Genomic DNA, 27,261 nt, shown 5'->3' on the forward strand with positions numbered 1-27,261 from the left:
AAAATAGAAGACAGAAATGACATAAAAGGAAAGAAGAATGTGTGAATACATGGGTAGATAGAGATACCGAGGTAGTGGTCCAACCAGTCGGGTTTCCCAGTTGACGGTGCCGTTTTTGTTAAAAAATGAAATCTTTTGTAACATCCACCTTTCTTAGCTACTCAAATCACATTTAAATTTGGATGTGACAGGAGAGATCTGAAATGCTAAATGAACACATAATTGAATCAGTGACTGAAAGGATGGAGGTCAGACAGAAGGAGAACCACTGATACAGTATTTTGGTTTTAGTAGAGTAAGACAATAACCACACTGTGCACAATATATGTGAGTGTTCAACATCGGATGTAGATGTAAGTAGTAGTCAGCACTAAAATGTAAATTTTGTTAAGTTAAGCTACAGTATATTGTGATGTGTTATTATAATGCTGTCTCTAATGCTTGCAACCATGTTGAAACCCAGATAAATCCGTAAAAGGTGACATTGCATTTCATAAAAAGTCATGGAGTATTTACACTTTGTGCATGTAAACACTGCAAACTGCATTTAAAATACAGCTTGATATGTTCTGAAAGTAATTGGATATTTCTACTCTTAATTAGTCAAACCAGTGTTTGGTTTACTTATTTTTCTTCCAACACAGGGAAGCCACAGCATCAGCAGTTTTACAGTGAAAGTGAGCAACATCCCAAGATAGCCTCAGAGCATGACAGCATTAAGCCAGACCCACAGCCCAGAAGCAGCCTGTGAAGTGTTTGAATAGACACTCCATCCCTTTGAAACAACATCATTGTTCCTTCTCACTTCTAATATGAGTGATTGTTTATTGTTGGTGGATGGGTGGAGCTTAAGGGTGAAAACTGACAAAGGAGGACCTACAATTAAAAATGAAATTTTTATAGTTCATTCATTCATTTTCTGTCGCTTCATCCGCGCTAGCGGGTCACGGGGAGCTGGAGCCTATCTCAGCTGACATAGGGCGTGAGGCGGGGGACACTCCGGGCATGACGCCAGTGCACTGCGGAGCCACACACAAAGACAGACAACCATGCACACACACACTCACTCCTACGGGCAATTAGGGATCGGCCAATCAAACTGAAGTGCATGCTTTTGGAGGTGGGAGTAAGTCGGAGAACCTGGACAGAACCCACATGCGTGGGTTCTCTCCGGGATTTTCGGCTTCCTTCCACCTTCAAAAGCATGCACTTCAGGTTATTATTTTTTAATGACTTTGGTTGGGAAGAATAGCTAATTCACACTTTGCTGTACTTTATACTGTATGTAATATATATAGTATGCATAATATACTGTATGTAGTGTGTGTGTGTATATATATACAGTATATATATATATATATATATATATAAAATGATAATGCCCCTGTTTATTTCATCTTTCTATATATACTGTATATACAGTATTTTCCGCAATATAAGGCACACTTAAAAGCTTTTAATTTTATCAAAAACCAACAGTGTGCCATATATATGGAAAAATTTTAAAATAGGCCATTCATTGAAGGTGCGCCTTATATTCCAGCACACCTTATAGTCCAGAAAATATATATACTGTATATACTGATACACACACATATATATATATATATATATATATATATATATATATATATATATATATATATAAGGCGGCACGGTGGCGCAGTGGTTAGCGCTGCTGCCTCACAACACGGCGGACCCGGGTTCGAGTCCCGCTCTGTGTGGAGTTCGCATGCTCTCCCCGTGTCTGCGTGGGTTCTCTCCGGGTTCTCCGGCTTCCTCCCACCTCCAAAAGCATGCACTTCAGGTTGATTGGCCGGTCCCAAATTGACCATAGGAGTGTGTGTGTGTGAATGGTTGTTTGTTTGTATCTATGTGGCTCCGCGGTGCACTGGCGTCGTGCCCGGAGTGTCCCCCGCCTCACGCCCTGAGACTGCCAGGATAGGCACTGGCTACCCCGCGACCTGCGTTAGCGGATTAAGCGGGTTGGAAAATGAATGAATGAATGAATATATATATATATATATATATACACACATATATATATAATATACTGTGTGTATATATATATAATCTGTAAGGATAGGTTTGATGTCGGTAAGATTGGACTCATCCATGGGAACAGACATGCCAAAAGGGATTCAGCTGCTGGTGGGGATGTTGCCAATCTATTGTGATAGGAGCTGCGTTTTTGTTTTGTATGCAACTTGTGTTCAAGGACACAGTTACTGCAAGAGAAACTCATCATAGATCACAGATTGTGAATGAAGCATATATACATACACTGTATATATGTATATGTCCTTGAACACAAGTTGCATACAAAACAAAAACGCAGCTCCTATCAAAATAGATTGGCAGTACTGTGGGTTTGAAGTACACTTTGTCAAAGGTTGTCAGAAAGACAAATGTTAGAAACATATATTACTATATTACTATATTACTATAACATATAAACATAATTACAAATGTAATTTCCCCTAGGGGATCAATAAAGTGTATCTTCTTCTTCTTCTTCTTCTTCTTCTTTGTTTTTCCAGTGCTTTTTGTTTCCAGCTGTTTCTAAGTGAAGGGATTTAAACCCAAATGATGAGTCATTTTATCTTTCTGACCCATGTCCAAGAGTTAGGCAGGTTTTGCTGACTAATGTAATGTGACACACTACAGCACTACAGAAGCCTTGTTTTATTCAGCGGCTTATGGTCCTGTCAAAGATCTGGACTAAAACCAGAACCTCGCCAGATCTTGCTAATACGACTCTTGCAAATCCAAGGAATGTCATACCAGACCCTGGAGATGACACACAGACCTTTTTGGTGTCAGTGTCATAAATTATTGCAACCAAGACTTTAACAAAATTATTTTATAATATTTTATAATAACTCATCAGATGTTTTTCATTCCTTTTTGACTTTCCATTTCCAGCCCATCCTTTTGTCCTTTTATCTCTAACTCACTTCCTTTTTACCCAGCACCCCACGGCTATGCTTTTGCCTGCTTCGTTATTATTTTATGTGTGTGTCTATTTAAAGATCTAAACCATCACGGTGCTGCCAACTTTAGCTGTAGTAAGAAGGCATGAGGTGTGCTCAGTGAGCTGAACATCCACTAAACCTAGTGAACCTATGGCGTGGCATCAGACAATGCTCAGGGATGTGGAATCAAGAAAAGTAGGTTACTGGGTCACTCCAAAATATATGTAAGTGATTGTGGTCAGGGTTCAGAGGGTTTCTTTGTGGAGATGGAAACAACAATAATGTTTTTAAGATTTGTATAAGTCATTATGGAGACAGAAGACCTGGACTGATGTAAGTTATAACTAATTATTGTTAAAGATTTATGATATGTGTTCCAGCACTGGGAGGTGTTTAAGGTGATTACAGAGGTGTTTATCCTGGTGCCTGCACTTGTTGGACTCAAGGGGAATCTGGAGATGACCCTGGCTGCTCGTCTGTCTACTGCCGTAAGGAAGCTGGATGTTCAGTGTGTGTGTAGTTCTGGATCGTGAATGTTAAAATACATTCACAGTCCACAGCTTGGAGAAACTTATTTTTCATCCCTACTGTGTTATAATAGAGAGAAGATGTTAGTGTGTTTTATGTTGTTGTAGATAAAAACATTACAGTACTCTGACAGGATGACATCACCTTTATAGGTAACAATGAAAATAATATTGATGCAGTATAACCCTCAGACCTTGTGTTATTTCAATGAACTCTGGAGCAATTAAGATTCTTAAATGCCATTCTTAAATGTTAAAGTTCTTAAATGAATTGTATTTGTCTACCCATTATAATCAAAATAACTTATCTCCATGCTGTCAGGCCAACACAGGCCAGATGGATGACCCTGATAAACAATGGTCCATGGTATGCAGCAATCTGGCACTCATACAGGTAACTCACTCTGTTGAATTGATTGATTTTTGTACAGTCTTCTATATAGTAAAAGATGATAGTTGTCATAATTATGTCACTGAAGAAGAAAATCAACTTTTATTAATCCCCTTAATGGGGAACTTACTCTTCTCACTCTATACATGACTATTTTGTGTTACATACGGGATACATTTGTGCAGGCCCCTGAAACAAACAACACACAGGGGGCCTGCGAGCATAGTTAGTCAGCACTGCACTGTATCATATATCATGACAATGCCTCGTCATTTTCAGGTCCAGGCGACAGTGGTGGGCTTCCTTGCAGCAGTGGCAGCTGTGTGTTTAGGGGCAATTTCTAGAGGGGGCATTGAGCTGGACCAGGCTGCTGTTCTCTGTGCCAGCAGCATCACCACTGCCTTTGTAGCAGCTCTCAGCTTAGGTTAGTAACCTGAGATGCTTTCATTGTTCTGCAGTTTCAGATCTTCAGCTGTGACTTAATAAATTTGGTCAAATTTACCACACAACGCTGGTCACAACAGGTTTGAATCTTTTCGTGTTTTCATGGGACGCCTGAAAAGACCATGCATCTAATCTGGTTTCCAGCAGAAATCTGCTTTGAACTGCAGTGGGAGTGTCTATCATGACTGTTGGAATCATTTGACAATGAATAAATGTCTGTGTGCCTATGCCAGCTGAGATAGGCTCCAGCTCCCTGTGACCCGCTATGGCGGATGAAGCGACAGAAAATTAATAAATGAATGAATGTCTGTGATAACTACAGTATCTTATCCATTAACCTCCCTGCTATGATGCGGGTCAAATTGACCCCCTTTAAAGTATGAAGATCTGGGAAAAGTAGTTAAAATATTTTTTTCAGTTTCAAACTCCTTCTGCTTGGCTTAATTATTGTAATCAACATATAATATGAAAACATTTCATGTTATATATTTGTAACCACCCCCTGCGTGTTTATAAAACAGCGTTGATGTATGGGTCAATTTGACCCAGCAACTGGGACTATTTCTTTGTAATTGTGAGACATATTTCACACCGATCTTTCTCTTTCATACACACACACTCACATATTTGCAAGTGCTGTGGCTTGGCGGGAAATCTTATGACGGGAACTACTTACGTTCTCGCAGAAACCTCCACCCACATTCAGTGGACAGTGAACAGGGGAGGGGCACAACATAAGATTCTCTGCATGGCAGTTAGACCAACATTACACTCTGTCATGAAGAAGCTAAAAGGTGACAGTCCAGGACGCTGTGGAAGTCATCTTTGATCATAACTGTAAATTATAAAGATGAAAACTATTTTGAACTAAACTCTGAAATTCTTGGAATTGATACTCCTAATCCTCCAGCCGGAACAATGCGGTTTTCGTCCCGGTCACAGAACACTGGACCAACTCTACACTCTCCATCGGGGGCTTGAGGGTTCATGGGAATTTGACCAACCAGTCCACATGTGTTTTGTTAATCTGGAGAAGGCATTCAACTGTGTCCCTCGTGCTATCTTTGGCAGGCCTGCCCTCTATCACCGGTTCTGTTCATTATCTTTATGAACAGAATTTCTAGGCGCAGCCAGGATCCGGAGGGAGTCCGGTTTGGGAACCAAAGGATTTCATCTCTGCTTTTTGCGGACGATGTTGTCCTGTTGGCCTCATCAAGCCTGGACCTTCATCGTGCACTGGGACGGTTTGCAGCTGAGTGTGAGGCAAGTGGGATGAGAATCAGCACCTCTAAATCCGAGGCCATGGTTCTCGACTGGATAAGGATGGTGTGCCCTCTTCAGGCCGGTGGAGAGTCTTTGTCCCAAGTGAAGGAGTTGGGGTCTTGTTCATGAGTGAGGGAAGGATGGAAGGGGGGATTGACAAACGGATCGGTGCAGCTTCCGCAGTGATGTGGTCGCTGTATAGGTCCGTTGTGGTGAAAAAGGAGCTGAGTTGCGAGACGAACCTCCCGATTTACCGGTCAATCTACATTCCTACTCTCACCTATGGTCATGAGCTTTGGGTCATGACCAAAAGGACAACATCCCGGATACAAGCGGCTGAATTGAGTTTCCTCTGTGGAGGAAGCACTATGCTAAGGGAGCACCCTTAGAGATTGGGTGAGGATCTAAGGCGATGACGGATTTTTTTAAAAACGGAACTTTTTAATAACGCATTGAAAACGATTTGCGTCCACACGACAGCGTTTTTAAAATAATCTCCGTCCACACGTAAACGCATCAGTGCGTTTTCGAAGATGGCTAAAAGAATGCCAAACCATGTGGTGGCAGTATTGAGTCAAATTTTATCCAATAGGAATCCTCCGTGTTTTGTTGTCACAACACACGGGCCCATAAATATGACATCACAGCAGTTTTCGTCGCAGGCAAGACGTCAGCGTTTTTAAAAAGTTGCGAATACACCGTCCACACGACAACCCAGACCCAGCGTTTTTAAATAAATCCACCTCGGCCAGCGTTTTTAAAAAGTTGTGTTTTCGTTCCGGATATCTGTGTTGTCGTGTGGATGGAAGGCGTAAACGTAACAAAAAAGTTGTGTTTTTAAAATATCCATTATCGTGTGGACGGGGCCTAAGTCACCAGGGAGGAGCTTGGAGTAGAGCTGCTTCTCCTCTGCCTCGAGCGGAGCCAGCTGAGGTGGCTCGGGCATCTGTTTTGAATGCCTCTTGGACGCCTCCCTGGGGAGGTGTTCCGGGCATGTTCTATTGGGAGAAGACCTCGGGGAAGACCCAGGACACGCTGGAGGGACTATATCTCTTGGCTGGCCTGGGAAGGCATCGGGATCCCCACGGAGGAGCTGGAGAGAGGTAATTATGGGCATCGCTGCTGAGACTGTTGCTCCCGCGACCCAGCCCGGGATAAGCAGTTGAAGATGGATGGATGGATTTGTGGAATCCTCCAGCCAGACATATTGTGACGACCGCAGCTGGTGGTCGTGTGGTGCTGTTGAGGGCAGTGCCAGCAGAGGGGTAATCAGTGGCTCCTGGTGACACCTAGGCCTGGTGTTAACCAGCAAATAAATGGAGGCCCGTTAATCACTCTTTTTCTTCTTCTCCGCAGGCACCATGAGTTACATGACAGCTTCAGTTTCTTTTGTGAAGGTTTTGATCTTACTGTTGGTACACTCTACAACACTCACCCACACACAGCCCTCAATCACACCCAACATGCACTTCATGCTTATTTTACTGATTGTCACACCCCATGGTTTGTGATTCTTTTTTGATATATTATTTGAGCAAATTTCTGTTAAAAAAATATTTTGTTATTCCTTTAAAACACGTTGTATCTTTGTCATGGCTGTGAGCGCCAGGCTGTGACAATATATGTCAAAAAATTGGGAAATTGCATCAGAGGAAATTGTCTGCAGAACACATAATACAGTCCCAGTGCCCACTAGAAAGGCAGTGACATGACTGACAGACATTGAGTCAGCTTTTGAGCTGGACGTGCCAAATTCAATACAGAAAATCGTGCTAGAAATGACTCGTGCTAGAAATGACTAATGTTGAGGGGAGGCGTGTTTTGGGGAGGAATGGAAGGAGCTGGACAAAATACATTTAGATGCATAATTGAAACTCCTTGTCCTGGCTGGGGTGTATAAGTCAAAGGGCAAATCAACAGCCAACCTGTGAAATGCAGAGATAGGCAGGGCTATATTTTCAGCCACAGTGGGGGAGATCCAGGAGAGGACTGTACCTTGTGCACCAGTGCGTTGGTAGGTGTGTGTGTATATATACCGTATATACTGTATATATAAGTGTATGAGTCTGTCTCGGGATCAGCAAAAAGACCACAGTAGAGGAATCATGATTGTCATGTTTCTCGGTTTTTTTGGGGGGGAAAGGGAAGAGGAAAAGGTGCCAGGTCTGCAAGCCATCTGAAGACAAGAATGACCTGTGTGATATATACCAAATTCATTTACACAAAGAACAATGTGGTGACATGTCACTAATGGACTGTGTAGATGAACGGACGGACAGACACACATACAGACACATACAAAAACACACCTTGTTCATATCTGCTATTGCTTGCTGTTTTTTTCTTATATTTTTTTCTTATTATTTCTGGTTCATAAACAGTGCATATATGTAAAAGAAAATGTAACTTATTTTTCAATGTTAAATAATGTGCTGTAATCATATTGTTTTATATGTTGATCTTTCAAAAGTAATAATGTTGTGAAACAAAAGGTTTTTATAGAAAACGAGTGAATTATCCTAAATAAACCACTACCTGATAGAAGTGAAGAACAACATTGCTCTAAATGTTGATAGGTTAGTAATGGAGTTGGTAATGACTTAACCAATACTTTTAGGATTAAAAAAAAAATTTTTTTTGGTTTTGGACATTTGGTGAAATAAACATGCACTGGGTCAAATTGACCCACAAAATCAATGTTGTGACTGATGAACATAGAAGGAGGGTTAAATAAGTTGTCTGCTGGTGACGTGACAAGTGGTGCCCCATTTCCCAGATAAACAATGTCAATGACTACCCCATTGTTACTCTGTGTAGATGGGCACTGGAAAAGTAGGGATAGGGTTTAAAAAAAGAACTGAGATTAAACCAAGCCTCCAGTAGTAGTGAATCATGCCTTTTCTATTTAATTTGGATAGAGTCAAGGTACTGCATTTGTTTCCCCTTTCATCCATCTTTATGCTAAGCTAAGCAAACTTTCCAGCTCCTCCCACTGGCCATTCTTCGATAAAACGAGTAATTTCCATTATGTTGCATCAATGCACTTTCAAGAAAGAAAGAAAGTCAACTTTATTCATCCCTCAAAGGGGAAATTTTCATTACTCTTTTCACATACATATATGTATCAAACCATACATACAATAAAATGTTGTGTACACGCCCCTGAACAAATACAACACACTAGGGGCCTGTAGGCATGCAGTTAGTACACAAACAATACATGGGGAGGGAGAGTGACAGGCTGCGACTTCTGGGTGCCCCACAAATAAGCAGCTTGTAGGGAGGATGGCGCCTTGCTCAGGGGCGCCTTGGTAGTGGCTGGAAGGTGAGCTGACACCTCCCACTGTTGGCTCACATTCCAAGGATTGCTTGGTGGGAGTGGGAATTGAACCGCTGTAGTTGGACATCAGGAGGCGGCCGCGCTACTGCTGAGCCACCGCCACCCAAAACATGTAATACATTTAGTAGCTTGTATGAAATCCATATCTTGTCTACTCCTGTCCCCTATATTTATATTGTTACACCAACAGTCGGTTCAGTCATGTGCAGCAGTCTTCATGTCAACCATGAGTGTTGTGATAAGTGAGGAAACTGACACGACTACACTTTCTGTTCAAAGATTTTGTCATGTCTCAATAGGAAGTAACCTCTTGTTAGTTTTTATCCCTTTACTTAGACATACTGTATCTAAATATTATTTTCTTTTTCAGGGTACATAGTCTTTCTAAATTTTCAGTCTTTGTGGGGATATTTTCTTTCAGAATAACTAATTTCTTCTATGTTTCCCCAGGCTTGGTGATGATTGGAGTGATTATCGGCTCCAGGAAGGTGGGGATCAACCCGGACAATGTTGCCACCCCCATCGCTGCCAGTCTGGGTGATCTGATCACCCTGTCGCTGCTGGCCGGGGTCAGCACCACACTCTATGATCATATAGGTGAGGAAGGAAAGGAAAGAGAAAGCTTTGAATGATGTTTTTATTATTAATAATAGATAGAATCTGAGGAAACATTTTGCTCGTTACACAAAGATGGTAGCAGATCTCATGACTGTTTTGTCATGGTAATAAATAGAATTAATAAGATAAACTAAAATTTACTCAAGCTTTTATTTTACTGGTTGTGCATTGTGGCAGTCATTTTGCACAAATTTGTATTTATTTTTTCTCTGGACATCATGTCAGAAGGATAAATGTCGCCTGTTCTGCTCCCACAGATATATGGTACCTCTCCCCATTAGTGTGTCTTGTCTTCCTGGCTCTGATCCCAGTATGGGTGCTGATGGCACAACGGAGCCCCCAGATCAAGGAGGTTCTGCGGTCAGGGTGGCAACCTGTTATAGTAGCCATGTCCATTAGCAGGTATGCATTCAAGCACCCTTGATTGTGTTTATTTATGTAGCACCCGTTCACACCACAAACTGCTACTGGACCAGTTCCAGGTTCTAAGGAGTGGGGAGCAATAATAAAATACACCAGAGACCGTCATTTTGAATAGAAAAGGCTGACAATTTACTGAACATTAGCACACACATAAAACACAGTTCACAAAACCAAATACCCTACAGGTTAATAATAATAAAGTAAACAAATAAAAAAAATTCACGCTTTAGTTCTTTAGTTCACCTAAATTATTTTAGTAAAGCTAATTTAATATCTAATTTAATTAGATTGCACCTATTTTAGGATTCCTGTTTTTTCCTAAGTTAACTCTTTTTTTTTTTACCGGTAAGCAATTACAGTGAACCCTTGGTTATCGAACATAATCCGTTCCAGAAGGCTGTTCCAAAAGCGAGTTGTTCGAAATCCAACACTATTTTTCCCATTATAATGAATGTAAATAATTTTAATCCGTTCCAAGTCTAAGAAACAACTTTTTCTAAGTTTTGTTTTACTATTTTACACCATAAACTGCACTGTATACGGTTTACCATAAATAAAAAGGGGTAGAAATAGACACTGTGTTTTATTTTAATAAAAGATATCCTATCAAACTTTGAACACGAATGCGCTACGGAGGAAGCATCTTGGGCAGTTCGCTCGGCTCCCAAGTGAGTCACGTTCAGGTACGCTCGGCTTCTTTCGGTTTACACCATAAACTGCACTGTATACTGTTTACCATGAATAAAAAAGGCATTCAGATTCGCTCGGCTCCCGAGTGAGTCGCGTTCAGGTACGCTCGGCTTCTTTCGGTTTGGTCGAGAGCCGAATTTTGGTCGAGTTCAGAGACGTAAAATTCTCGGATTTTCTGGTCGAAAACCGATTTGGTCGAGAACAGAAGTGTTCGAAAACCAAGGTTTGACTGTACTTTCGAAACTCAAATAAATCAAAGTGGACCACAGTTTAAATCACATTCCGAAACTTAAACATATGAAAATAAAAGTATGACACTTCCAATTTAAATTCAAGTCCAACTGTGAAAACAAATATTCAGGTCACTGAAGAGTTTCATGAAGAGTTTCATTCGGTTCAGTTCAGTTCAATTACTACTCCTACCACTCTGCAGCAAGTTATGAACAGGATGATGCCATGAAGTCACAGGTCCGGGTCTGGCTCGCCATCTTGAATCCTGTCTGATGTGCAAGCCCGCACATGGCAGACCAATCCAAAGCAAAAAAAACCTGACCTGTATAACAGGCCATAACACAAAAACTCTTTAAATCTTCAAAATCACATTTATGTGTGTGATTTATTTGTGTGACGGAGCATTTTTCAAGTTAGTTCTCCGCCAGAGAAAGAAAAGCACGACACGGGGAAAAGGCACGAAAACAAACACAAACTGACCAAAACCGATGTGGCTTAGGTCTGTCATGAAATCACTGCTTTTCCTTTTAATTTTTCAACACTCGTTTCTCTGAGTCCTCCTCTGCTCTCTCCTTCGGGTCTTTGCCGCAGCGTCACTCAGGTGCTGCAATTTTGTCAACTAATCCCTTAAAGGGGCAGTGATGTTATTTTCTGTCAGCATACTTGATACTAAATATTAAATAATTGCCGAATTAACATTTTTAATTAACTCTGATACAGCTTTTATCCAATTATTTATTCTTATCTATGTCAAATTTTAACATGGGTTACATTTAGGTGTTATTCAGTAGTAAGTATGGGGACCTAATTCTTTCTGTGTTATGTGATTTCTAGTTTTGGGGGACTTATCTTGGACAAGACAGTGAGTGATCCCAACTTTGAGGGCATCGCTGTCTTCACACCGGTGATTAACGGTGAGATGATTGTATGTAAATGTTGCCAGAGGATGTTGTCATAGTGCAACTTTCATTATCATTTTATCAATTTTTTGGATGTTGTTGCCTTGAGTGACAATTCAAGCCTTGATTGTAATGACTTTTTACTGCACAAGGGTATGTATTGCAGTATTTGAACAGTATGACAGGACAGGTCCTTCTATTAGTTTGCTGTTTGTGAGACTCAAAGCATAACTCAGCAAAGCACAGTTTATTCCAAACTATCCATGTCGCTGACATGAACATTATGAAAATGAGATGACAAGAGAGGTAATGACTACAACACTGATGATAAGATTATGTTGATTTATGCAAAAATTGGAGTTGAAAATCAAGATTAAAAAAAATTAATGATTAAAACAAAATTCTTATTTTTTCAAAATTTAAATCCTGGCAAGTACAAAGTAATCTGCAGAGTAAATATGGGAATAGTGAAAGAAATAACACAGTGGTTCATTGTTGTGCCAGCATTTATTTCCCATCATGTTATTTGAAAGTCCACGTTTGGCTCTTTTGGTTCCTTTTGTATAACTTAAATTACGTGTCTGCCACTAAGTTGATGGCAGCTCTCACAGAAGAACAGTATTGCCTGAGAATGCAGTGAAATTTGGTCTGAAGTGCGTCATTGATCTCCCAAAACATATAATTTCATTTACAGTTTTCATTTACAAGACTGTTAAAATATCAGACATGAAATCAGAAAGGAGCACAGACAGGCTTACAACAATGAAGGGGACAAGGAGGGTTGTGTCTCTCAGGCATTAAAACAACAATAGACAATTTTTTTAAATGTTAAGTTTATTTAAAGGTCCCATATTAGGTATTTTTAACTTAATGTCATTCAGCTGCCAGATGTCCAACGAGACTGTGTTCCAAATATTTTGACCTAAAGTGATCTGTGGTCCTAAATATCAGCTTTTCAAAATCGCTCATCTGAGCTACTCACAAAACGCTTCGTTTCAGGCCTCCGACTGTAGATTGACAGTCGAGCACCATAGGTGATGGCAGCCACTCCGTACGCTCCGCAGCAGTCTTATATTTTGCATGTTTTTTGTACATTTTTACAACCTTTTCTACTTTTACTACTTTATTAAATGTATCACATGGATATGACAGCCGTACAACCGAGAACCATCCCTCTCACTCATTCTAGAGAGGAGTTACTGGCTCTTAAAAACACGAAACACGGACAGAGACATGACATACCGGCTGAACTGAAGAGACGTTATCGTGGCTGCAAGGCTGGGGATAAGCTAAAGGCTAGGCAGGCAGACAACCGAAGGCGATTCAAACCATCGCTTCCCTCCGTGATCATGGGCAATGTCAACTCACTTTCGAACAAGATGGACGAGCTGGCCGCTCTGGAGAACCAGCGGATCTACCATGAGTGCAGTATGCTTATACTAACGGAGACATGGCTGACTGATGCTATACCGGATGCTAACGTGGAACTGCGAGGTTTCACGGTGGTGAGAGCGGACAGACACACGAAGGCATGCGGGAAAAGCAAAGGTGGGGGACTGATCATCTACACCAACAACCACTGGTGTAACCCCGGCCATGTTTTAGTGAAGGCGGTTGTATGTTGCCCTAATCTGGAGCTGCTGGCCGTTAGCATACGGCCATATTATTTACCCCGGGAGTTCAGTCACGTGATCTCCCTCTGTGTTTACATCCCTCCATCTGCCAATGCAGCCGCTGCATGTGAGAAGATCACCAGTGCCGTTGCACGGCTGCAGACCAAACATCCTGAAGCCTTCATGATTATTTCTGGAGACTTGAATCATGTCACCCTGGACACTGGCCTGGCTGCTTTCCACTAGGTTGTTGACTGCCACACAAGTAAGAACAGGACAATTGACCTACTGTACACCAACGTTAAAAGAGGCATACAGAGTCACCGCCCTGCCTCCGCTGGGCAAGTCAGACCACAACCTGGTGTACGTCCAGCCCCAGTACACCCCCCTGGTCCAAAGATAGGCAGTCTCTACATGCACCATCAGGAGATGGACTCCTGAAGCAGAGGAGGCTCTCAGAGACTGCTACAACACCACAGACCGGGACGTACTGCTGGGGGGACAGGGAGAGGACATCAATGGGAAGACCCACTATCTGACAGACTATATCAACTTCTGTGTAGATGTGGTCACCCCCACCAAGACAGTTCGGTGCTATCCAAATAACAAGCCGTGGATAACGGAGCCGTGGATAAGGTTGTCAAGGATGTCCTCAACAGGAAAAAGAAGGCTTTCAGGACAAAGGATGAGGAGGAGATGAGAGAAGCACAGAGAGAGGTCAGGTGCTGCATAAAAGAGGCCAAGGACACATACAGGAGGAAGGTGGAGCAGCAGCTGAGCACCAACAGCATAAGGGACGTCTGGGAAGGTGTGAGAAACATCACTGGGCACAAAGCCAGGACCAGAACAGAGGTGGGAGGGGAGCAGAGAGCCATCGACCTGAATGACTTGTTCAATAGGTTCAACCAGCCTCCCCCCGCAGCACCCCTATCACCCTCCACCCTCACGACCTCAGCAGCAGCTCACCAGCACCAGCCTCACCCCTGTCCCATGGCCTCCATCCCCCCTCCACAGCAGCAAAGTGGCCCCTCTTCAGACCACCTCCCTTCTTCTTGCCGGCGGTGTTAGTGTCCCGGTTCACTCGTACGGAGGAAAAGCCGGTCAGTCCGACGTTAGCATCGGAAACGAAGTCCGTCAGCCATGTCTCTGAGAACACCAACAAGTTGGTTTTCCTGTAGCGCTGCTCAGTCCTGCACAGCACTGTCAGTTCGTCCACCTTGTTGGGCAGCGAGTTCACATTCCCCATAATGACGGAGGAAACCGAGGGTCTGACCCGCCGGCGGCTGTTAGCTCTAGCCGCTAGCCTGTTTACCTCCCCGGCTCCCTCTGTACCGCCGCTGGATCTCTGTGGGGATGAGATTGCGAATCCCAGGTTCTCCTCTGACCTTCATGGACAGCATTTCCTCTCTGGAGTACATGAACACAGTACTATCCATCGTGGTTAAATAAATAAAATTAAGGACGTAAATAAGACAAAGAAAAATGATTAAAACATAAGACATACATGAGAGCAGACGAAAACCTGCAGCTAGCTCGCGCATGCACAGTTCAGTTTCAAGAACTCAACTGTATTGTATTATTACTTTCTATGTGCTGGTGCTTTCTGTGTGTTTTTCTGTGTTTTGTGTAAGTACTATGCTGTGTGCAACGGAGAAATTAATTTCCCTGACGGAACCTCCGTAAGGGATTGATAAAGTTATATTCTACTCTACTCGCTAGTCTAGTATGTTAATGAGCTCTGCTGGTCACCGCCTCCTTCACCTGGGCCACGCCCCTCTGAAGGCCCGTTATGCTAACGGGACACTTGACCGGCATTACATTTGTTATCATTATGGCGTTTGGCGGCCCCATCGTGTCGCTGTACATTTATGTCCCTGAGTCGGACCCAGAAGCGGGGGCTCCTGAAGAAACACCGTCAGTGCGGCTGCAGCAGGACGTTTCTGAATGGTTAGTACGTGTGAACGTTAATTAGTTAGTTCTGTGTTTTGTTTTGTTTTGTAACCTACGTCATCACAGGACCGGAGCATCGTCCGGTAGCTACTTTTTTTTTCTACTCCCGCCTCTTATCGCACAGTAATAATGTCATACCTGTCCTATTATGTATTTTGTATATATAAGGACGTGTTGACCGCTAAAATGTTCCTGTACTTCTATAACTGACAGTAAAGTCTGATGGTGGTTCTGATAGTTATTACCATGTGGCTAATGCTAGCTTCTGCTCACGGCTAAGTTGCTTTATTTTTATATCACATTGATTTAACCCTTTACTAAGATGCAAAATATTTGAGGCAGTCCTCTGTGACAAGACACGGAGCTAACACTTGCCACCATCACACCAGGTTAATGGTGAATTGATGTAGCCATATTGCAGTGATGCCTTTATCTACTCTATTTTGAGATGTCTTCACAACCTGTTTATTGTACAGGTGTTCCTGTGGACACTGAACTGATGCCAACAGAAGCAGCAAACATCTGCTGTTTGGAGATACCACAAGTAGCAAGCTCACAGCTAAACCACAAAGTTATGTCTCTATTTGGCTACTTTTACAATTATAAATTCAAATGACCGTGTTTTTTTTTGTTTACCATGTTTTTCACTGTAGGTTAGGAGCCGTCTGCAGGAGGTTGATGAGGTTCCGTGCATGACTCAACATCCTGGGTTCCAGCCTGTGTGCCTAAACGTGTACACCCTACAAATGTCCGGTCACATACTGAGGGCAGAGTATGGCCCTTTACGTCTGAGATGAATACATCGGTAAGTCGTTCTTTGAAAAATGTCACAAAATAAAAACTGTAGTTATGTCTTATTTTGCTTCATCAGACATACCTTCATTAATGCAGTAACACATGACAAATTTACAGGTAGTTACAACAAAGTCTAATATATTGTATTTGCGACACCTTGATTTTTGTCTTATTAAAAGACATGTTGAAAATTTTTTGGTATTTACATCCATTTCTGTTGACATATACAAGCATTTATTTACATAAAACAATACATCCAATAACAATAATGAGAACACAGGGCCACCCTATTAGGAAATCAACAACAGTTGTAATACTCAGGATTGAAAACATTGTGAAATAAATAATTTGTGTCCTTTTTCTGTAGACAGTGCAGACATCTGGCCTATCGCACCTTTGTTGGCTGGTGCTGGGGCTACTTAGGACGCAGAATCTGGGTCGTCATTCCAGCATGTGTGGTCCTTCGCATATGGTGAGAGTTTCCTGAAGACAAAGGCCATTACGCTGGATTTAGACTGAGTCTCAGTTGAACCTGGTCATGTAGCTGGCAATGACGACCTCCTTGTACGGATGCTCATACTGGGCAGACAGATTCTCGGGGAGAGGAATGGACAACATCTCATTTGTGTATGGCATGGGGTCCACCAAGACTTTGTCAAATATGAAGTCCAACATGTCAGCTACAAAACCTGTTCAATAAAACACAAAGATACAGTATATCTTTACTGTTATTGATATTGTTTGATTAATTTCTTTGTTTAGAAAAATTTTGTTCAAAATACATCCTGGTACCTGCTACTAATTTATTTGTATGGTTACTTTTTACTGTGTTTTGTTGCGAACAATTACCAACAGAATTTCAAAACATGTTTGTTTGAAATATTAAAATATTGCAACACTAACAGAATGTTGGCTCTGTCTTGTGAGGTTTGACTCTGCATGGTCCTTCAAAAGCCTTCGGAAAGTGGATCTTGTAGAAGGGTACACCAAACGTAATGAAATAAGCAGCCAAAACAATATATGACATAAATGAATCTGTCTAAAATTTTTTATACTAAACTCTTCACTTCACTTACTGTCTTGCTGGAACATTCTAATGCACAACAATATTATTTTTTACTGAACTACTATCAACACATGTGCATTCACTAACACCTATAGACAACTATATTTAGAAAATTAGTCTAACCAATTTTATTAAAACATTGTATTGAACATGACTTGTACATAACTTTATTTCTATAGTGGGAACGAAGAGTCCTGAAGGACCAACAGTATGAGTGTCCACTGGGTCAGTTTGGCACGCCACGTCCTTGGAAGCTGTAGGCTGAATGGATGCACAACGAAGAGGGACACTAATTTTAGGACACCAATGTTCTGATTTTGATGAGGAGGACAGACCTGTGTGCGTTGTCGCTATGACGCCGAAAAAACAATCGACTAACACATGCGCGGGCACACACAATACGAAAAAAAGCACAACTCCCTACTTAGCCTATAATAAATTAACTTTATTTATGCCGACATATAATAGGAAAGAAAATATGAGACCAATTTGCGTGCGTTTTACCTTTATACTGTAGGACAGCCCCAACACACGTGTTGGAGCGTGCGCGCACACAAACCCAAAAAAAGCACATTGGCCTACATAGCCTAGCCTAGACTTCATTCATGCTAACAGACAAAATGAAAAAAGATAAAACGTGAGCCCAGCTTATGTGCATTGTAGCTAGATACTGTAGGTCAAGCACACACACGTGTTGCAGTGTGCACGCAAACTCGAAACAAAGCAGTACTACCTAACTAGCCAAATAGCACTTGATCAATCAAGCTAACGGACAACTGCTAAAAAGGTAAATATGGTGAGACTTACCTGTAACCAGGGTGCAGTTCCTTGGTCCCGTATGGCTGGGAGTGATCCTTGAATGAGGATCAGTCTCAGGCAAAGCCCCGTCTGGACTGATCCTCATTGCTAAAACAGGCTGGAGTGAAGTGGTTCCACACACAAACAAACGTGCAGGCGATGTAGCTGCACATAGCCATTAAAAATGAAATGCAACCACGGTCTTTTCTGTTCTTCTTTGGATGGGATGAAAAATAACCACTGGCGTTCATTTGTACAATCAACAACTGAGCATCTTTCATGTCTCCCTCTCACGGACGCCATTTCAACAGACTGCTGCCTCACGTCCGACACAAAGAACTCCGTCTTGGGGATGGCCACGACCTTGGGCATGTCAACCAATCCATATCGTCCAATATTCTGTCCAATAGCACAGAGTGTCTAGTCTGACGTCAAGAATGGCTATTCTAGCACAATATGATTGGTTTGAGTCGTTCAGAGCCATGACTTCCTAAAACTCCAAATATCTTTTGATGTAGGGAGCGTTTGTTTACCAGATTCTAGGAGTTGGTCGGGTTAGGGAGGACCACTATGTACATGTAGAGACCTGAAAAAGTGTGATTTTCATAATAAGGCCCTTTAAATATCCCAATATATAATAAAAACTCTAAAATCCACAAAACTGTCATTTGTACCAGGATTTGTCCGATAAGACTATGAGTTTGACCAACAGTTTGTATACTTATATGTCCATCCGTTCGAAGCAAGGAGTTACTGCAAGTACTGGAAAATAAGTAACAACCTGGCTCAGAGCTACACACTAAAAGTTCCTCACAAATTATTGAAGTCAGCTAGAATTTGGCTAACTAGTTAGCTCCGCTTCAGTTGTGTGTGTGTGTCCACTAAAGACATATCCTCATCGTTATAGGAAACACAGCTGCATGTATCCACACCGCCCGTAAACAAACAGCCTCAGCCTTTTTTTACAGCCTAACAGATATTCACTGTCACCAGTCAACATAAAGCCTGCATGTGAAATAATCCAGGCAGAAATCAAATGGTGAAATTATCACTCATTCACAGACTTGTGAAAGACAAAGGCTTGATATGTTCACACACACACATGCACGCACACACACATGCGCACGCACGCACACACACGCACGCACACACACGCACACACACACACACACACACACACACACACACACACACACACACACACACACACACTCACACCTCCCCTGCTCCCTGTGTCGTAAAAAGTCGAGACCAAACCAGTAATTGACTGAGAAGTAACTGACTCTGTATCCATTGCAGAATGTAAAATCCCTGCATTTTCCTCACAGTAGAGAAAAAAGGGATGCCGCCTAACAGCCAGTTCAATATACAGTACTCGCTACAGTTCAATATACAGTACTCGCTACAGTTCAATAAACAGTACTCGCTTTGGTTTACTTTTCCCATTTTCATTTAGACTGCAATAGTTTCGCTTCCTGCGATCTGTCATTGTCCGTGACAATTGTCGAGAAAGTCTGTTAATTATGTCCTGTCTGTAAATATCTATTGTGGCCATTTGCAAACACTGTGTGTTTTAAACTCTTCACAATGTTTACCGGTGGTCTCAATAGGATCAGCACATGTAGTGTTAACATAATGAACAACAGAGTCACGTTCAACTGAAAAAGCGGGTGTATGCTCAGCACAGAGATATGTCTGAGAAATGAATATCAATATTCAATCGAAGACATTGAGGACCACGGATCACTTTGGAGCAAGACATTTCAAACACAGTGTAGCTGGATATCTTGCAGATGAATGACATGATTTAAAAAAACCATAATATGGAACCTTCTTTTTGTGGTTTTGCTCCCTTTTCATCACAACAGTGTGGGAAAATATCTTCTTTCCGACAGATGCTATTCTTGCATTACTCCCTCACTTGTGAACAGATACTGAGATACCTGTTGAATATTATTTTACCTGTGTTTATCATACTTGGTGATACCAGGAATAAAGTAGATGTACACAGAAGCAAAAGAGGTATGCCGTATAGTTTTTAGATTACATGGACGGTTGCCACCTTTTCCAGTCTTCAAAGTAAATTTTTTTAACAACACAATTTAATACAACAAAGTACAAGCTGTAGACCTTTAATGCACTCATCAAAGAGTGCAAGGTTGTGCTTTGTAGGCTGATTGTAAATCATTTGTAAACAAGAAACAATGCAGTCAGAGACTGCAACATCCTGTGACACTTCTGAAATCAAAATCTTAACCTGACCTACTTGCATAGGTCAAAGATCAAAGCTATTGCTCTGACGTAGTTTCATATATCAAAGCAGTAGCTTTGATCAACGCTCTTACTCACAGCCCTTCACCCCCGTCTTTCTATCTTATCCAGTTCCTGAGTGTACAAAAGTAATGTGCTTTTTGTTTTATCTTTCTTTCTGCAACGTTTGCAAAGATATTTGGTGGACTAAAGGATGGATGGACTAACGGACGAACACACAAACGCTGACAATTACCTCACCACCTCTAAGCAGGATGTACAGTAATTAGTATTAAAACACAGCAACAATATTCAAAGACTTGCTTCATCAGCAATGTCCCAAAGTTTTCCCTGTCAAGGCCCTACATTTACATCAAATCTCCCAAGTGAAAACTCAAAGACTCTCTCCAATTCTGACCCAAAAGCACTGCTGACCCAAAAGCACAAGAGAAGTTGGCTCCAGCAGCTCATAAATAGTTAGATGAAACATGGGTGTTTTAGTATGCTGCTCTGTGTAGTAATAAAGCACAACTGAACTGTTGGGGTCTAATAGAATAGGTGGAATGTCTGAAGGAAGACATAGCATGGTAGGGATCACTGATGCTCTGGGCTGCTTTATTTCCTGACACTGAAAATGTAGAGGATTAGATGGATTCCCCTGGGTATCCGGATTTCATCTTCATCTGTGAATAAGATTAAGCTTAGGACCTGGACAGTCTTGGACAGACCAAAAGAACAAAATCCTCAGAAACATACCGTAAAAAGTCAAACAAAGCTTGATTTCACAAGAAGTTAGATCATTTTAGTGACAGTCTCAGTCACTACAAAGACAAACACCAGGCAAAATCTCTGGCGGGATTTGAAGAAGGTGGTTGGAGCACATAAACCCAGACCTGCAGGCCTTAGTCTTGAAATAATGGAGGAACACTGCCATAAGATGTGGTGTGGATGTGCAATATATCTGCAGCCACAGAACATAGCAGCTCAAGGCTCTGAAACTACTAGACGTGCTTGTCATTAAGATGTTGGATTATTCTGCAATTGCAGCAGTCAAGAAAAACAGCATCTTGTGTTCTATTTGGTAAAACATGATAGTGTATGTTTTTGGAGCTACGGTATGTAAGTTATTCATGTGTGATTGGCTATTGAAAATAACTGTTAAATATTGTATTTTGACAGTAAAAATACAAGTATATTTGGTCAAGTGAGTGTGTTTTCCAAATGCATGATCTCATGTTTGAGAAATACCAAGTAGAGCTTGTTTCCCTTTCTCATTTTTATATTTTAAATCTTTAGACTCCAGTGCTCTTATTTCTGTACTGCTTTTGGCTGTGTTCATGAAGTCTGCTCTCTGATAAACCCTGGCTAGATCACAGCTTCACCAATCCTGTGTCATCGCCTGACTTCATTTGTGTTTATGTGAAGATATGCTGATAAGTAGGGTATCTGATTGGTTAACAAACATCACCAAGCAGACTTTTTTTTTCATGGATTAGATTGTCAAGTAAACTTTTTAAAATTGAAATCAACCAATTTTGGAAAAAAGGTGTTTTTTGGGTTGTTGTTTTTTTGCACTAATGTATTGTCCTTTGGGTGTGTAGGAGTTGGTGGTAACTTGGTGGCCATCCAGGCCAGCAGAATCTCAACCTACCTGCACTTCTGGTCCATCCCTGGAGTGCTGCCCTATAAAATGAGGCAGCACTGGCCTAATCCCTGCATCACCTTCTTCTCCTCAGGTGACACTGCCATGCTCAAGGTCTACCCTTGGATCTGTGTGCATAAAATGTTGGGTATTTAAACAAAGTTGGGGTGACTTCCAAAAAGCCAATCCTACAGGATAATTTACTGTATTTCAACAATAGTCTGTGCCTGAAAAATGAGGTCAGCTGACTACCTGAATATACTGAATGATTACTTTATTTCATGAATGGAGTTTTTTCTTCCCTGATGTACTGGTATATTCTAAGACGACAATGCAAGGATTAAATGCGCTCAAATTGTGAATGCGGAGTTCAGAGAGCATGAGTCCAGATCTTAACTCCATTCAGAACATTTAGGATGTGCTGGAGAAGGGTTTCGCACAGTGGTCAGATTACCATCAACAATACAATATCTTCCCATAGAGTATTCATGCAATACTCTATGGGGAAAAAAAATCTTATGACACTGCATAACCTTATTGAATTAAGGTGAATGTGTGCTGTGATTAAAGCATATACGTATATGAACGGTGATATTTTCAACTAAACTTCTATGGAGATCAAAATGGAGCTGAATCTAGAATAGTGAAAATAAATTCCTGTATTCCTCTATCTCAATCAGCAACAAAGGCTTTTTTGAAAATCCATCAAGCAGTTTTTGCAGAATCCAGCTAATAAACAAATTAAGCAAGACAAAAACCATCATGCCTGAATGGAAGCATGTTTTTTTTGGTAATGTGCTAGAGCAGTGGTCTTTTGGAAATCAAAGCGTGGATTCCTCTTTTGAAATCTGAACACTAAAAAGCTGTGAATTCAGTTTTTGATGGAGTTGGTATGACAGTTAAGATGTTAATGCGTTTTTAAATGCAGTCCAATATCCCAAGTAACTTGTTAAATCGATGCTGGACTAGCTCTTGACAGTAAGTGTTTATACCAACTTATCTGGCATCTGATACCCACACTTTGGCTTCTCAAACCAGGATTAGAGTTTGTTCATGTTTCATAGCTCTAATAACAATGTTAAGCTGCAAATCACAACAGAGAGCTTGTTTATCCCACTGTTTGTTCCAGGGGTGAACTCCAAGTCTGCCCAGGTTCTTCTGATGCTGGTCGTCCCCGGTCACCTTGTCTTCCTCTTGGCCATCTCTCTGCTGCAGGGAGAGGAGGCGCCTATTTCTGTAGCCTTCACCTTCTGCTACCTTTGTGCTGCTCTGATGCAGGTGAACTGACACAATCTCATACACATGTCAGATTTTTCATGTCACCTGATTACCTGATTAGTTATTTTTTAAATTAATATCAGAGTGGATAAATAGTGACTAGCTTGTAATGACGATAGTCCTCTGAAAGTAAAGGTTCGTACTGTTAATGAAAGTGGCACAAGGTTTGCATTCAATGACTGAACAGAGTACCTTGACTGTCAGGTCATATCAGGTGTCATGTTAAAGAGGAAGGTCTCCAAACTTAGGTCACTTTATTATTTTCATGATATTCTTATTATAATAGCATATTAATGTAGTACCTTGAGATATGAGATTAATTTGTTTTGTGACTGAGCTTGTAAGTCAAAAAACTTGTTACTCAAACAAATTTTCCTCATGTAAAATAACTAAAATCATTTTAATTCATTCAGCCTTGTAAACAAGCCCCAAACGCCTCCATATTTTTTACCAACCAATAAGCATGCATACTTAAAGGGACAGTAAAGTCAATTTTAAGCGACATATATATTATTCATCATTATGAAAAATAGAAGAAAAAATAAATTTTATACATGTAGCATCATCCGTTTGGTCAAAAAAGCTTAAAGTCTGCGCCGCGGTCGTGGAAAGATGGCAGCTTGAATAACCACGCACAAGGACGCCGCGCACCAAACTTTTATTCAGTTGATACCAAACTGAACTTCTTTGACTTACCTGGTTAATATAATGATGACTAGGACTCGACGTGTGTGTAGAGGGAGTTTTGCTGCCCGAGTGGGTGGAAAAAGAGACATTGCGTCGCAAAAAGCACTTGAGGCGGCCGGGCACGACTACACACTTGGGGCCGGCTGCACGGAGGAGTTCGAGACTTTCGAGGAGGAACTCCCACCGCTGCCGGCAACTCCGTCCAAATCTCCAGCAATGAAGAATAAGGCCTGCGAAGCTGGGGGGAGCACCTCGCTTAGCATGGACATGCTCAAACAGTTCGAAGAGGTAAAGAAACTAATTAACCTCAGATGCGACTCTATCGACTGTAAAATCATTCACCTGGAGGAAAAACTGGAGTGCACCACCGTTGAGCTGAAGGCTGTGAGTACGAAGGTGGCCCATGTTGAGCAGAGGGTTGCCCAGGTGGAGCAACCGGTCAAGCTCAACATCAAAAGGATGGACGAGATGGACACATACACGAGTCGACGGAACCTGAGGCTCATTGGAGTCCCCGAGGCTGACCAGGAGGACGTCCACGGCCGCACCATTACCATCTGCCAGGAGGTGCTGCCTGACAAGAGGGACAAACTGGCAGAACATGTGGACATTGTCCATCGTCTGGGCAGGAGGAGGAATCCTGCGGAGGGTACCAACCCCAGAAGGATCATCATCCAGTTAATCTCTCGGGTGAGCAGAGACGCGGTGTGGAGAGCTGCAAAAACCTCTTTGTACCTTGGGGAGCGCGGCTTCCAATTCAAAGAGGACTTGTCGAAAGGGGACTGAGAGTGGAGAGAGATTTTGATTACAAAAACTTGTTTGCTTTAAGTTCCACTTTAGTGGGGGGAGACTTGAATATGGTAATAGATGAATGGTTAGACAGATGTCCCTCTACCTATGATACCTTTCATCACAACAAACTGATGAAGAATTTCATTGATGCCAACTCTTTGGTGGATGTTTGGAGAGAAAACAATGCAGACAGTAGGTAATTCACTTGGATAAATGGTCGTGCTAGGTCAAGAATTGATCTTTGGCTTACCTCTCCAGAAATCACAAATTTAGTAGGTTAATCTTCAATATCTGGCGCTCCCTTAACAAATCACTGTAATTAATAATATACTGAAACCACATAACCTTACAAGCAGGAAGGGTTATTGGAAATTTAATGCTGAACTTCTGAATCATGAAGAATATGTGGAGGGAGTCAAATCTTTATTTGATGAAATTAATAATGATAATGAAATTGATTCCTACTGCATAAAATAGAAGTATTTTAAATTTAAGGTTAGAAGTTTATCTATTAAATTCAGCAAAACCCTACGTTAACAGCAAAGGGAAACTGAGCTTAAATTGGTACAATGACCTGGCCAAGATGGTTTGACCTCAAACTTTTACAAATTTTTCTGGGAGTCAATAAAAGATCTATTACTTAATGCCTTGAAATAATGTATGGAAAACAATGATTTAATATCAACCATGAAACAAGGGATAATCACTCTTTTACCTAAACCTGGGAAAGATAAAAGGCATATCGATAACTTAAGACTTATAACCTTGTTGAATGTAGATTATAAGTTATTTACTATTGTTTTAGCTAACAGGTTGAAAACAGGAATAGACCAAATAATTAGTGAAAGCCAATCAGGTTTTATTAAAGAGAGGTCTATACATAATAACATCAGACTGGTGTTAGACCTGTTGGACTTTAATCATCTCATTGAAGACAAAGGTTTCGTATTCTTTCTAGATTTATATAAGGCCTTCGATTCAGTGGAACATCCATTCATTATGAAAATTCTAAAATATTTCGGATTTGGCTCAAAGTTTATTAAGACAATTGACATGATCTACAGTGGAATAAATAGCTCTGTCTCCCTCCCTCAAGGCACAACTAAAAAGTTTGAGGCTAAATGAGGTATACGCCATGGCTGCCCTTGTTCTCCCTTTATTATTTATTTTAGTTGCAGAAGTTCTTGCTATTTACATTAAAAATAGTAGAGAAATAGAGGCGTTAAATGTTTGAGGTTATCATTTGTCAATAACTCAACTTGCAGATGCTACAGCTGTCTTCATCAAACACTCAGAGCAGATCCCACTGATAATTAAAACTGTGGGAAAGTTTTCAAGGGCATCTGGGTTACATTTGAATTTTGAAAAAAAAGTGAGATAATGTCAATTCATAACCATCCATTGACTGAGTTGTGTAACATTCCTGTAAGAAATGAAGTTAAATATCTTGGAGTAATAATAACAAAAGATTTAAAAGCTAGAGAACAACTGGATTTTGAATCTGTTATTAAAAAAAAAAGTAAATCCACTCTTTTATTTTGGCTACAAAGTGATCTGTCCATTTTTTGAAGAGTTCTGATTTCCAAAGTAGAAATATTGTCTAGATTAACGTACCCTGCCTTTTCATTAGCTATGTCAGATAATCTTATTAAATCAATTAATCAAATTATTCTCAACTTTGTGTGGAAAAACGAGCATCATTATATTAGAAGAAATGATGCAGTGAAAACAATTGAAGATGGAAGTTTAAATGTAATTGATTTTGAAGCTATGAATGGTATGATCAAACTAAAATGGCTTCAACAATTTATCTGTAATAGCAAGGCTATATGGTACAATATTCCTTCTAAAATATTCAGAAAATGTGGTGGCATTGAATTTCTTTTAAAATTTGATTTTTGTGCTTCTGAGCTACCCATTAAGCTGTCCAGATTTCATTAACAAGGCCTCCTTTGCTGTAAATTGGCCTTTAAACATAACTTTACTCCTCATAATTCTTCAATTTGGAATAACAGGTACCGGTATATTTTGTCTAAGACAAAATCTTTATGTTTTGGTGACTGGTTGTAAAAAGATATCTGGTCTGTTGTACATTTAATGGACTCAGAAGGAAATCTTCTGAATTACACTGACTTTATTAATTAATATAACATTAATTGCACCAGACAACAAACTCCAATGCAATGTTGAATATAATAAGAGGTATGCTATCATATGGTAAAGTACTTCCATCTTTAGCCTTACCTCTTATTAATGATTTAAACTTCACAGAAATGTACAAACAAAATTATAAGAGGTGCTGTCACAAAAAAAACTTCTTACCCTCCTACTGAAAAGGAGAAATCCTCAGTTTTCAGAGGATCAGATTACAAAAAGTGTTGTTTTATGAAAATGAGACCGTTATTTTGTGTTTACATGAATGAACTAAAAAACTTCAAAAAATCACTGAAATATATTAAAACCAAACAAGCACTGAATGTAATAGACTGTATAAATGCCTTAACTCAAGATTAAATTGGCCTCTTATTTGTATTTTAACTTTATTTATTTAGTTACGTTTATGTTTGTTTGTTTTTTTAAATTATTTTA

General features: G+C 40.7%; 1 protein-coding gene across 2 annotated transcripts in view; it reads left to right on the forward strand.

The window, feature by feature from the left end:
- The window catches only part of LOC137612815 (solute carrier family 41 member 3), a 41,659-nt gene that overhangs the window by 10,703 nt on the left and 3,695 nt on the right, over window positions 1-27,261 (forward strand). For both annotated transcript variants that reach the window (XM_068341537.1, XM_068341546.1), the window contains exons 3-10: window positions 3,356-3,463; window positions 3,825-3,896; window positions 4,173-4,317; window positions 9,391-9,537; window positions 9,816-9,960; window positions 11,737-11,816; window positions 21,875-22,009; window positions 23,045-23,193. In XM_068341537.1, the coding sequence (XP_068197638.1) occupies window positions 3,356-3,463; window positions 3,825-3,896; window positions 4,173-4,317; window positions 9,391-9,537; window positions 9,816-9,960; window positions 11,737-11,816; window positions 21,875-22,009; window positions 23,045-23,193 (981 nt within the window). The remainder of the gene's footprint in view (window positions 1-3,355; window positions 3,464-3,824; window positions 3,897-4,172; window positions 4,318-9,390; window positions 9,538-9,815; window positions 9,961-11,736; window positions 11,817-21,874; window positions 22,010-23,044; window positions 23,194-27,261) is intronic.

Source organism: Antennarius striatus, chromosome 2 (assembly GCF_040054535.1).
Source record: "Antennarius striatus isolate MH-2024 chromosome 2, ASM4005453v1, whole genome shotgun sequence".
Taxonomy (NCBI): Eukaryota; Metazoa; Chordata; class Actinopteri; order Lophiiformes; family Antennariidae; genus Antennarius; species Antennarius striatus.